Raw genomic sequence first — 12,940 nt, 5'->3', positions numbered from 1 at the left:
CAGAAATTCCTCTAGGAATCTGAACACAAGCCCACTTTTCTGCCCTGGAGCTGTGAGGTGTGTCCCTACCTCACTATAGCTGTAAGATCTATTGTACTGGATCTGCACTGCACTGATCAGGCAGTGCTGGATTTGCACATCAGACCTCAACCATTGCCAATGACCCTCTCCACTGACCTTTTGAGTCCTCCCTGGGGTCCCTGGGCTGAGAGGTCCAGAAGCCTTTAGCATTGCTGCTGATTCAGAGGTCTAACCTTGCTGAAGCTGAGGTCTGATCTGGAGCTGGGGGCAATCTGCATTGGGATTGCACTGCTGGGGTCTCAAATTGAGGCCCCACTCTCCACAGACCATTTCTGCTAATTTTCCAGCTCTTCTTTGGTATTTCTGGGCTGAGAAGTGTGGAAGCCACCAGTACTGCACTGATTAGGTGGTCAGGCCTGGCCATTTATTCAAATCTATATATGAGCAGGAATCTTCTTTACATTAAGCTTTGCAAGTGGTCATCTAGACTTTGCTCAAAGACCTCCAAACGATGGGAAACTCAGTAGCAAATGAAATAGATCTTTCCATTTTCAGAAAGCTCTACTTTTTGGAAACCATTGCTTACTTTAAACCCTAATCAGCCTCTCAGCAGCTTCTCCTCATTCTTCCTATTTGTATTCCCTAGAGACAAGTAGAATGTCAAATCCCTCATTCACATAATGGTCCTTCAAATATATATATATATATATATATATATATATATATATATATATATATATATATGTATATATATACCTGGCCGCCCCCCCCCCCCCCTTCCTCCCCCACAGTGACTCAGCACGCTCTGGGATCTTAGAGCGCAGGAGCAGCACAGTCCTGCTAGTGCCTCACTGCTGCCCCCCGCAGTCTGGAGAGGAAGCTCGGTAACATACCTAGCCCCTCCCCCAAAGAAAGACTCCAGTTTTTTCTGTTTTTCTTTGCTAGTTTGTCTTTGATTATTAGACAGAATGAGCAAGAAACTGAAGAGGACTTTAACCCTTGACAGCTTCTATACAGATAGAGAGCAGACTCTAAATCCTGAGGAGACTAAAAACAGACAATCCCCAGGTGAATCCCCAAAGGAGGAGATCATCTGTTCCTCAGCACAGATGAACCTCATAGAAGTAATTAAAAAGGTTCTCACAAGGGAGCTAGAAGAAAAATGGGAAAAGGAGAGGGAGGCTTGGCAAAAGAGCCTGGAGAAGTCAGTTAAAGAGAGAGTGGATAAAGAAGTAAAATCCTTGAAAAATAGGATTGGTGAACTGGAAACAGAAAATAGCTCTCTAAAAAACAAAATTGGCGAAATGGAAAAAAATTCCACAGACCAAAAGAACTCAATGGGACAATTAGAAAAAGACTTTAAAAAAGTGAGTGAAGAAAATACTTCACTGAAAATCAGAATTGAACAATTGGAATTGAATGACTCGAGGAGACAAGAAGAAACAGTCAAGCAAATCCAAAAAAATCAAACAATGGAAAAGAATGTGAAATACCTTCGGGGGAAGACAACAGACCTGGAAAACAGATCCAGGAGAGACAATCTGAGAATCATTGGACTTCCAGAAAAACATGATGAAAAAAAGAGCCTGGACAGTATTTTCCAGGAAATTATCAAAGAGAACTGCCCAGAAGTCATAGGAACAGAGGAAAAAATAAACATTGAAAGGATTCATCGATCACCCACTGAAAGGGATCCTAAAATCAAAACACCAAGGAATATAGTGGCCAAATGCCAGAACCCTCAGACGAAGGAAAAAATATTGCAAGCGGCTAGAAAAACCCAATTCAAGTATCAAGGAGCCACAATAAGGATCACCCAGGATCTGGCAGCATCCACATTAAAAGATCGAAGGGCCTGGAATATGATATTCCGAAAGGCTAAGGAACTTGGTATGCAACCAAAAATAACTTACCCAGCGAGAATGAGCATCTTTTTCCAGGGAAGAAATAAGCGAATTTTATCTATTTCTGATGAAAAAGCCAGAACTTAACAAAAAGTTTGATCTACAAATATAGAACTCAAGAGAAATCTAAAAAGGTAAAGATTAATCTTGGGAACTATATTTCGACTATATAGATGTATAAAGAATACATGTATACCTTGTTCTAGAAATTGATGTGGAAAGGACATTGTACCAGAAAAAGGGTAAAGTGGGGGTAGTACATCTCATGAAGAGGCATAGGAAACCTATTATATCTGAGAGAAAGAATGGAGGGGGATGAATATAGTGGGTATCTTACTGCCTTCAGAATTGGCTTTAAGTGAAAAATCTTAAAAAACATATTCAATCTATGGTGAAACTTCTCCCACCTCATTGAAAAGTGAGAAGGGAAAAGTGAAAAGGGAAGGAATAAGCTAAGCGGAAGGGAATACAGGAACTGGGAGGGAAAGGGGTAAGTTAGGGGGAGGAACTCTAAGGCGGGGGGAGGGATACTAAAAAGGGAGAGCTGTGAGTAGCAAGTGGTGCTCACAAGCTTAATACTGGGAAGGGGGGGAAAGGGGAAAGAAGGGAGAAAAGCATAAACCGGGGTTAACAAGATGGCAAGTAATACAGAATTGGTCATTTTAACCATAAATGTGAACGGGGTAAACTCCCCCATAAAGAGGAAGCGGTTAGCAGAATGGATTAAAAGTCAGAATCCTACAATATGTTGTTTACAGGAAACACACCTGAAGCGGGGAGATACATGCAGGTTAAAGGTAAAAGGTTGGAGCAAAATCTACTATGCTTCAGGTGAAGTCAAAAAAGCAGGGGTAGCCATTCTGATCTCAGATCAAGTTAAAGCAAAAATTGATCTAATTAAAAGAGATAAGGAAGGGCACTATATCTTGCTAAAGGGTAGCATGGATAATGAAGCACTATCTATATTAAACATATATGCACCAAGTGGTGTAGCATCTAAATTCTTAAAAGAGAAATTAAGAGAGCTGCAAGAAGAAATAGACAGTAAAACTATAATAGTGGGAGATCTTAACCTTGCACTCTCAGAATTAGATAAATCAAACCACAAAATAAATAAGAAAGAAGTCAAAGAGGTAAATAGAATACTAGAAAAGTTAGATATGATAGATCTCTGGAGAAAATGTAATGGAGACAGAAAGGAATACACTTTCTTTTCAGCAGTTCATGGAACCTATACAAAAATTGACCATATATTAGGGCATAAAAACCTCAAACTCAAATGCAGTAAGGCAGAAATAGTAAATGCATCCTTTTCAGACCACGATGCAATGAAAATTACATTCAACAAAAAACCAGGGGGAAGTAGACCAAAAAATAATTGGAAACTAAATAATCTCATACTAAAGAATGATTGGGTGAAACAGCAAATCATAGACATAATTAATAACTTCACCCAAGAAAACGATAATAATGAGACATCATACCAAAATGTATGGGATGCAGCCAAAGCGGTAATAAGGGGAAATTTCATATCTCTAGAGGCCTATTTGTATAAAATAGAGAAAGAGAAGGTCAATGAATTGGGTTTGCAACTAAAAATGCTAGAAAAGGAACAAATTAAAAACCCCCAGTCAAGCACTAAACTTGAAATTCTAAAAATAAAAGGAGAGATCAATAAAATTGAAAGTAAAAAAACTATTGAATTAATTAATAAAACTAAGAGTTGGTTCTATGAAAAAACCAACAAAATAGACAAACCCTTAGTAAATCTGATTAAAAAAAGGAAAGAGGAAAATCAAATTGTTAGTCTTAAAAATGAAAAGGGAGAACTTGCCACTAATGAAGAGGAAATTAGAGCAATAATTAGGAGTTACTTTGCCCAACTTTATGCCAATAAATTCAACAACTTAAATGAAATAGAAGAATACCTCCAAAAATATAGCTTGCCCAAACTAACAGAGGAAGAAGTAAATATCCTAAACAGTCCCATCTCAGAAAAAGAAATAGAACAAACCATCAATCAACTCCCTAAGAAAAAATCCCCAGGACCAGATGGATTTACATGTGAATTCTACCAAACATTTAAAGAACAATTAACTCCAATGCTAAATAAACTATTTGAAAAAATAGGGATTGAAGGAGTCCTACCAAATTCCTTTTATGACACAGACATGGTACTGATACCTAAACCAGGTAGGCTGAAAACAGAGAAAGAAAATTATAGACCAATCTCCCTAATGAATATTGATGCTAAAATCTTAAATAAAATATTAGCAAAAAGATTACAGAAAATCGTCACCAGGATAATACACTATGACCAAGTAGGATTTATACCAGGAATGCAGGGCTGGTTCAATATTAGAAAAACTATTAGCATAATTGACTATATCAATAACCAAACAAACAAAAACCATATGATCATCTCAATAGATGCAGAAAAAGCATTTGATAAAATCCAACATCCATTCCTAATAAAAACACTTGAGAGCATAAGAATAAATGGACTTTTCCTTAAAATAGTCAGGAGCATATATTTAAAACCATCAGTAAGCATCATATGCAATGGGGAAAAACTGGAACCTTTCCCAGTAAGATCTGGAGTGAAGCAAGGTTGCCCACTATCACCATTATTATTTAATATCATATTAGAAACACTAGTCTCGGCAATAAGAGTCGAGAACGATATTAAAGGAATTAGAGTAGGCAATGAGGAAACCAAACTATCACTCTTTGCAGATGATATGATGGTATACCTAGAGAACCCCAGAGATTCTACTAAAAAGCTATTAGAAATAATTCAAAATTTTAGCAAAGTAGCTGGCTACAAAATAAATCCCCATAAATCCTCAGCATTTTTATACATCACCAACAAAACCCAACAGCAAGAGATACAAAGAGAAATTCCATTCAGAATAACTGTTGATACCATAAAATATTTGGGAATCTATCTACCAAAGGAAAGTCAGGAATTATATGAGCAAAATTATAAAAAAGTCTCCACACAAATAAAGTCAGACTTAAATAATTGGAAAAATATTAAGTGCTCTTGGATTGGCCGAGCGAACATAATAAAGATGACAATACTCCCTAAACTAATCTATTTATTTAGTGCTATACCAATCAGACTTCCAAGAAAATATTTTAATGATCTAGAAAAAATAACAACAAAATTCATATGGAACAATAAAAAGTCGAGAATCTCAAGGGAATTAATGAAAAAAAATCAAATGAAGGTGGCCTAGCTGTACCTGATCTAAAATTATATTATAAAGCAGCAGTCACCAAAACCATTTGGTATTGGCTAAGAAATAGATTAGTGGATCAGTGGAAAAGGTTAGGTTCACAAGACAGAGTAGTCAACTATAGCAATCTAGTGTTTGACAAACCCAAAGCCCCTAACTTCTGGGAAAAGAATTCATTATTTGATAAAAACTGCTGGGATAATTGGAAATTAGTATGGCAGAAATTAGGCATGGACCCACACTTAACACCATATACCAAGATAAGATCAAAATGGGTCCATTACCTAGGCATAAAGAATGAGATTATAAATAAATTAGAGGAACACAGGATAGTTTATCTCTCAGACTTGTGGAGGAGAAAGAAATTTGTGACCAAAGATGAACTAGAGACCATTACTGATCACAAAATAGAAAATTTTGATTATATCAAATTAAAAAGCCTTTGTACAAACAAAACTAATGCAAACAAGATTAGAAGGGAAGCAACAAACTGGGAAAACATCTTCACAGTTAAAGGTTCTGATAAAGGCCTCATTTCCAAAATATATAGAGAACTGACTCAAATTTATAAGAAATCAAGCCATTCTCCAATTGATAAATGGTCAAAGGATATGAACAGACAATTTTCAGAAGATGAAATTGAAACAATTACCACTCATATGAAAGAGTGTTCCAAATCATTATTGATCAGAGAAATGCAAATTAAGACAACTCTGAGATACCACTACACACCTGTCAGATTGGCTAAGATGACAGGAAAAAATAATGATGAATGTTGGAGGGGATGCGGGAAAACGGGGACACTGATGCATTGTTGGTGGAGTTGTGAACGAATCCAACCATTCTGGAGAGCAATCTGGAATTATGCCCAAAAAATTATCAAATTGTGCATACCCTTTGATCCAGCAGTGTTTCTATTGGGCTTATATCCCAAAGAAATACTAAAGAAGGGAAAGGGACCTGTATGTGCCAAAATGTTTGTAGCAGCCCTATTTGTAGTGGCTAGAAACTGGAAAATGAATGGATGCCCATCAATTGGAGAATGGCTGGGTAAATTGTGGTATATGAATGTTATGGAATATTATTGTTCTGTAAGAAATGACCAGCAGGATGAATACAGAGAGGACTGGCGAGACTTACATGAACTGATGCTAAGTGAAATGAGCAGAACCAGGAGATCATTATACACTTCAACAATGATAATGTATGAGGACATATTTTGATGAAAGTGGATTTCTTTGACAAAGAGACCTAACTCAGTTTCAATTGATAAATGACAGACAAAAGCAGCTACACCCAAAGAAAGAACATTGGGAAACGAATGTGAACTATCTGCATTTTTGTTTTTCTTCTCGGGTTATTCATACCTTCTGAATCCAATTCTCCCTGTGCAACAAGAAAACTGTTCAGTTCTGCACTACAATATATGTATATTGTATCTAGGATATACTGCAACCCATTCAACATGTAAAGGACTGCTTGCCATCTAGGGGAGGGGGTGGAGGGAGGGAGGGGAAAAAATTGGAACAGAAACGAGTGCAAAGGATAATGTTGTAAAAAAAATTACCCTGGCATGGATTCTGTCAATATAAAGTAATTATTAAATTAAAAAAAAAAGAAATTAAGGCTTTTTTCTAAGTCTTGGGGCTACAAATACAAAAATGATTCCTATTTCCAAAGATGTAAAAATGGCTATAATGCATCAGTAGCATGAGTTGGGTATCCAGAGAAGTGTGAAAGGCATCATCAGGTAGAAAAATAATCTAAAAAAGATATGGACTGGTTATCCAGTGAGAGTCAGAAATGGCAGGGGCCCAACTGCAAACAGCACTGCTAAAATGAAATCAATAAAACATAACAAAATGGAACAAATGAAGCAAAGGGAGGTGTTCAGCATTATAAATAAGTACTGTGGAGGATTTATAAGAAGATATGGACAAAAATTGCACAGGAGGAGAAGGTATGACTAGGTTGTAATTTGTTCATGTGGAGGAAGTTCCTTGATGATTATAGATTAATTGAATTATTCCTGAAATAATATAATTGTTTGGTTATTTCAATTATATCCAACCTTTGTTATCCCATTCGGGATTTTCTTGGTAGAGATCTTGGAGTGATTTGCTTTTACTCATTTTACAGATAAGAAACTGAGGAAAATGGAGTTAAGTGACTTGCCCAGGGTCTCAACTTGGTGTCTGAGGCCAGATTTGAACTCAAGAAGATGAATCTTCCTGACTCTAGATCTAGTATTCTATTCACTGAACTGCCTAGCTATCCTGAAATAATATTAAACATGTTTAACATTTAAATAGGGATTTGACAAGTTGAAAAAAGGGAAGGTGATTGAAAGTTTATTAACCTAAATTGGAAGGTTAGTATCTTTCAGGAAACTGACCTCAAATTGCATTTAGATCAGAACTCTTGGAAGGACATTCATTCATTCATGTGTATATATATGTGTGTGTGTGTGTGTGTGTGTGTGTGTGTGTGTGTGTGTACACATATAAATATGTTTATTTGTTTGTTTATTTACACATATTCTGTCCATCTGCATCTAAAAGAACTTCTCAAGTCATTCATTGCATTTCAGAACTTAGAGATTAATAAGATAAAACAACTTTTATATTATGAAATTACTCCAGGGGATGATTTTAGGTTAAAAATTTGAAAATAAATGGAACAGAATATAGCAAATTGTTTTAAGGACTCTTTTAAGATGTATACATTATTCCAAGTCCTCCATCAGGACTTTTACAACTTTTACATTACAATAAATTACAACTACTTTTAGATCCAGACTTTGGTTGCTGGGTGAGTGAGCTGTTACCCCTCTCATCCCTGCTCTATGTTTACCCTATAACTGACCAGATTTGATACCTATCCATTTTGTTTCCACAGGAGATAATCCCCAAGTAGACAATACAGAACATGAGGCTTAACTGACCATAAATAGGACCTGTTTACTTGAGCCTGAAGGGCTGATTTTCACAGAGAGATGGATAAATAATCATTATATTTTCTTGTGTTGAACATGTACTTACTCAACCTGCCATTCAACTATGCTTTTATTGATCATTTTGCTCCCTTTTTGAGAAACAAATGTTTGTGGGAAGATGCAGTCATGGAAGTATGGCACAATACTGCCTGGTAAACTTTAGCTTTCCCTTTGCCAGCACGATTTGAAAAGAGAAATAAAAACATCAAGCAAAATGTGTCAGATAGAGTTGTTTCCCATATCCTTATTTTTCAGTTGTTAACATCTTACCTTTCCTGTCAATGCTACTTTGTTAGATATTTTGTATTGATCTTTCTTGGTAAGTGTTGTCTACTCTCTCCCTCAACTGACTTTAAAAATGATGCAAGTCTTTATAGAATAGAGAGTATTTTGCTTTTGTTGTTATACCCCTAGCTAGTAGCATGATGCTTAATAAATGTTTTTTGAATTTAATATCTTTTAGGGAATTTTATAAACAGTTACAAAGTTCTTGTTCATAGAGTTGCACATCCTCAGTTTAACTGATATGGAACCTCCTTTTCTGACTCACCTGACTTCTTGTCTTAAACTAGATAAACTTCCCCTTTCTTTCTTCCTTCTCTTCCCCTTCCCCTTCTCTTTCCCTTCCCTTCTCCCTGTTCCTCTTCTTCCCTCTTCTCTTCCACTTTTCCTTCTCCTTTCCCTTTCCCCTTCCTTTCCCCCTCCTCTTCCTTTTCTTCTTCCTTGTCTCTTATTCTTCCCTTTCCCTTTCCTCCCCTTCCCTCCATTCTCCTCCCTTTTCCTCCATTCCCCACGGTTCCTTCTTCAGCTCATTTTAGAGATAAGGAAACTGAGGCAACCAGGATTAAGTGACTTGTCCAGAGTCACACAGCTAGTAAGGGTCTGAGTTCAGATTTGAATTCATAAAGACTTCAGTGGATCCCCATGCACTTTGTTGCCACCTACCTGCCATCATTAAAATCCATTACACAGCATTCATTCAAGCTTATGTGTTGGTGTGTACATACATTCTTTCTGTTTGCATTGTTGTCATTATATATAGTTTCTTAATTGTGTTTACTTCAGTCTGTATCAGTTTGTATTTTGGCAGGCCTTTCTGAATTTTCATATTCATTGTTTCTTAATGGTTCAGTGATATTCCTTAATTATTTGGCTCTTCCCAACTGATGGGCACCTACTTTGTTTCTAGTTCTTTGAGACTGCACAAAAAAGTGTTACCTTGGATATTTCAATGTAAATAAGGTAATTCTTTAGTCTTTAACCTGGGGAAGAGCAAGAATGTCTGTTTTTATTTTTTTTTACTTTATTTACTTTAAAAACAAAGTTTATATTCCTAATTATATCCCAGGAAGGTTGACCCAATTTTAACACTTATGATAGTATATTAGTTTGCCTATCTCCCTGAAGCTGCTCCTTCCAACACTGACTCTCAATAAACATTTATTAAATGCCTACTATGTGTCATGCACATGCTAAGTGATTCTTTCCATCTTTTGTCATCTCTCCTCTTGTCATCTGTGTAATCTTGTGCCTTTCTTTTTTATTAGTGATTTGGAGTAATCTTGCATATGATTGTCAATTGTTTGCTATTCTTCTTTTGAGAATTATGTACAGCCCTTTACCATTTTGTTATTGAGGAATGGCTAAATTAACTTCCATATATTTAGCTATTTTCTTTCCCTACCATTCACACTGACTTCTCAGCATCGGATCAATCATTCTGACTGCTAGGGCAGCTCAATTCAACTTGTTCCTTTATCACCCCTAGAGGCAAATTTTTAACCAACATACTTCCCATGAGTATTTGCACTAGGCCATTTCTTAATTGCAGAGCATAACCAGTAGCTCTATGACACACTCTAGCTTTGGGCAAAATCCATTCCCTCTTTCCCAGAATTCTCAGACTTATCAGAAATGATAAATTTAAATCCTATGAATAATATGATGATAGAACTGAGAGAAACCCAGATATTATTTAGTTCAGTCTTTTCACTTTATAGATGAAGAAAATGAGACCCAGAGAAGAGAAGTAAGTGACTTTCACTGATTGCTCAGTGATTTCATGGCAGAATTGAGACTAGAAACATTCAAAGAATATCAAATCTTAGAATTTATCGAGCTCAACTCTTTATTCTACAGAGGTGGGGGAGGGGGACACTGGGGCCCAAATAAGGAAAATGTCTTGCCCAAAATTAAAAAACAAATCTTCCAGTCCAGGACTCATTCCATCCCACAATGCTGAATTTCTCATTTTTAAAATTATGTTTATTGATTGAATGTTTCTATATTTTAGGTTACTTTGCTGGTATTTTTATGGGAATGGGATGGGAGGGCTGAACTAAATTTATGAATTCAATGGTTTACAGGTACTCCACCAATTGTTGTAGGCTTACAGGGTTAGGGGGGGTAGAGTAACTGTGGTAGGTACATTGAGAAGATATTAAGTCTTTTGCATTAGGAGACCAATGAGGCAGAGAGAGCATCTGGTGTATGAAACCTTTAGACATTGTGAGAGAATGTGAAAAAAATTCAAAAGAAAAAGGAGGGAGAGGGGGAAGTGAGGGGAATTTGGAACACAAGGTTTTGCAAAGGTGAATGTTGAAAACTATCTTGCAAGTGTTTGGAAAAATAAAATTTTATTTAAAAATTAATAAAAAAGAAAACAAAAATAGCTCATAACAGTGGTAAGAGAGAAAATTAACATGAGAAGAATTAAACAGTGAAATTGTAATTGCCAGTTCAAGTCTCCCTGTGCCAGATAAGGTATTTATGGGAAATTCAAATGGATTGGATAGATTATAAAAAAAAATAAGAAGAGGGAGAAATTAGTATAAACTGGATTTATCAGCAAAAGCTTCATGGAAGGCACAGTTGAACCTTGGATCATAGCATCATCAAATCTCAGTGGTCTGTATAAAGCTTATACTGAATTGCTTACTTTCTCAATGAGGGAGAGTGAGAAGGAAGGAAGAGAATTTGGAACTCAAAGTTAAAAAAAAGTTAATTATTTTTACATATAATTGGGGGGAAATAAAATCCAAAAGATCCAAAAAAAAATCTCAGTTGTGGTTGGGTCCTTATGGGTCACCTAGTCTGACTCTTACTCATATCAGGAATGTTAGCATGAAGGGAAGAGAGAATCTGGATTAGTAGAAAGAAGAGGGGACTGGCCTTTGAGATTTTTAAAGTAATTTGAACTCAAATTAGAATGCAGGATAATGGAATATATTTTGAAGATGGTGTGGATAACTTTAGCTAGGGTATAAGGCAAGACACTTTTATTGATCTGATTATCAAAAAAAAAAATTCTGTACTGAACTATCTACTTTCAAGGCTTTGCTGAAGGTAGAAATCCTGACTGCTATGAATGATTACCTGATATTAGTTTATACTTAATTTATTCTCTTAGTTTTGTTTCCAGCTCCTTTGTTCTAGCTTCTGCTGTTTTTCCTTTAACTCTGTTCTTTTTTTTTCCCTAGTAAATTTATTTATTTTTAATACACATTGCTTTATAGATCATGTTGGGAGAGAAAAATCAGAGCAAAAGGGAAAAATAATGGGAAAGAGGGAAAAAAAACAGAAGTGAATACAGAATTGACTTACATTCAGTCTCCTTAATTCTTTTTCTGGATGCAGATGGCATTTTTGGTCAAAAGTCTATTGGGATTGCTCAGTGATTTCATGGCAGACCAGAATCATTCAAAGAATGACAGACCTTAGAGTTTATCTAGTTCAATTCTTAGAAGAACCAAGTCTTTCATAGTTAATCATTGCATATTCTTGCTGTTATTGTATTGTATTGTACAATGTATTCCTGGTTCTGCTTGTTTCACTTGCATCTCTTAATATAAATCTTTCCAGACCTTTCTAAAATCAGTTTGTTCATCATTTTTTATAGAGCAATAATATTACATTACCTTCATATACCCCAACTTGTTCAGCCATTTCCCAATTGATGAGCATCTACTAATTTTCCAATTCTTTGCTACCACAAAAAGAGCTGCCATAAACATTTTTGTATATGTGGGTACTTTTCCTTCCTTTGAACCCTGTTCTTTATGCATCTCTTTCTGCTCTCCCACACTTGCTGCTTCCTTGTTTTGGGGACTGTTTCCTTTGACTGGCATAGCACAAACCCGAAAGCCATTGTTTTTTTTTTTAAGGCTTGGACAGGTTGTTTTTGTTTATACATCATTCTTGAAGAGGCAATGACATCAGGGAGGTAATGCCATGACATGCAAATCAATCATTTGATTGAAGTGAGGAAAGGCTGTGCAAAATTACCAGTCTTACTTTCTCCTATGGAGCCATCTGGATCCATTGGCCAGATATAGATCAGCAATACTGGAAAGGACTCTGGATGCAGTGGGAGACCTTGGCCTATGGGCTTTGAATAAAAGTGTAAAGGAATCACCCAGAATGGGGAAAACTTCATAATAAGTGACCAGCTATTCTACATGAGTTAAAATGAACAGCAGGATGGTGGAGCAGAGCTTTTGGGTGGGAGGATTTTCCAGATGAGAGGGAATAATATTGAATATGTTGAATATTTCCTTAGATCTCCAGTTGTGTGCTGCCAAATCCTGCCACAAGAATGGGACATGCACTGGCTCTGAGGAAAGTGGCTCCAAATGTGCTTGTGCCCCTGGTTCTTCAGGAAGAAACTGCCATTTTAAGGAAGGACCTTGTGTTATTAATGGGTAAATCTTCACTTTCAGCAATTTATGAATGTTCTAGGTAGTTTTCATTTCTCATTCCATAAAGATCTTTTTAGTAAA

General features: G+C 36.2%; 1 protein-coding gene across 2 annotated transcripts in view; it reads left to right on the top strand.

Annotated features, from left to right (window-relative positions):
- DLK1 (delta like non-canonical Notch ligand 1) overlaps positions 1–12,940 on the top strand; it is a 44,853-nt gene that overhangs the window by 15,005 nt on the left and 16,908 nt on the right. For both annotated transcript variants that reach the window (XM_051978362.1, XM_051978361.1), the window contains one exon: positions 12,721–12,862. In XM_051978362.1, the coding sequence (XP_051834322.1) occupies positions 12,721–12,862 (142 nt within the window). The remainder of the gene's footprint in view (positions 1–12,720; positions 12,863–12,940) is intronic.

The sequence above is a fragment of the Antechinus flavipes genome, chromosome 2, assembly GCF_016432865.1.
Source record: "Antechinus flavipes isolate AdamAnt ecotype Samford, QLD, Australia chromosome 2, AdamAnt_v2, whole genome shotgun sequence".
Lineage (NCBI taxonomy): Eukaryota > Metazoa > Chordata > Mammalia > Dasyuromorphia > Dasyuridae > Antechinus > Antechinus flavipes.
The sequence above is the reverse complement of the archived record's forward strand: the minus strand, read 5'-3'. Positions and strand labels throughout refer to the sequence as shown.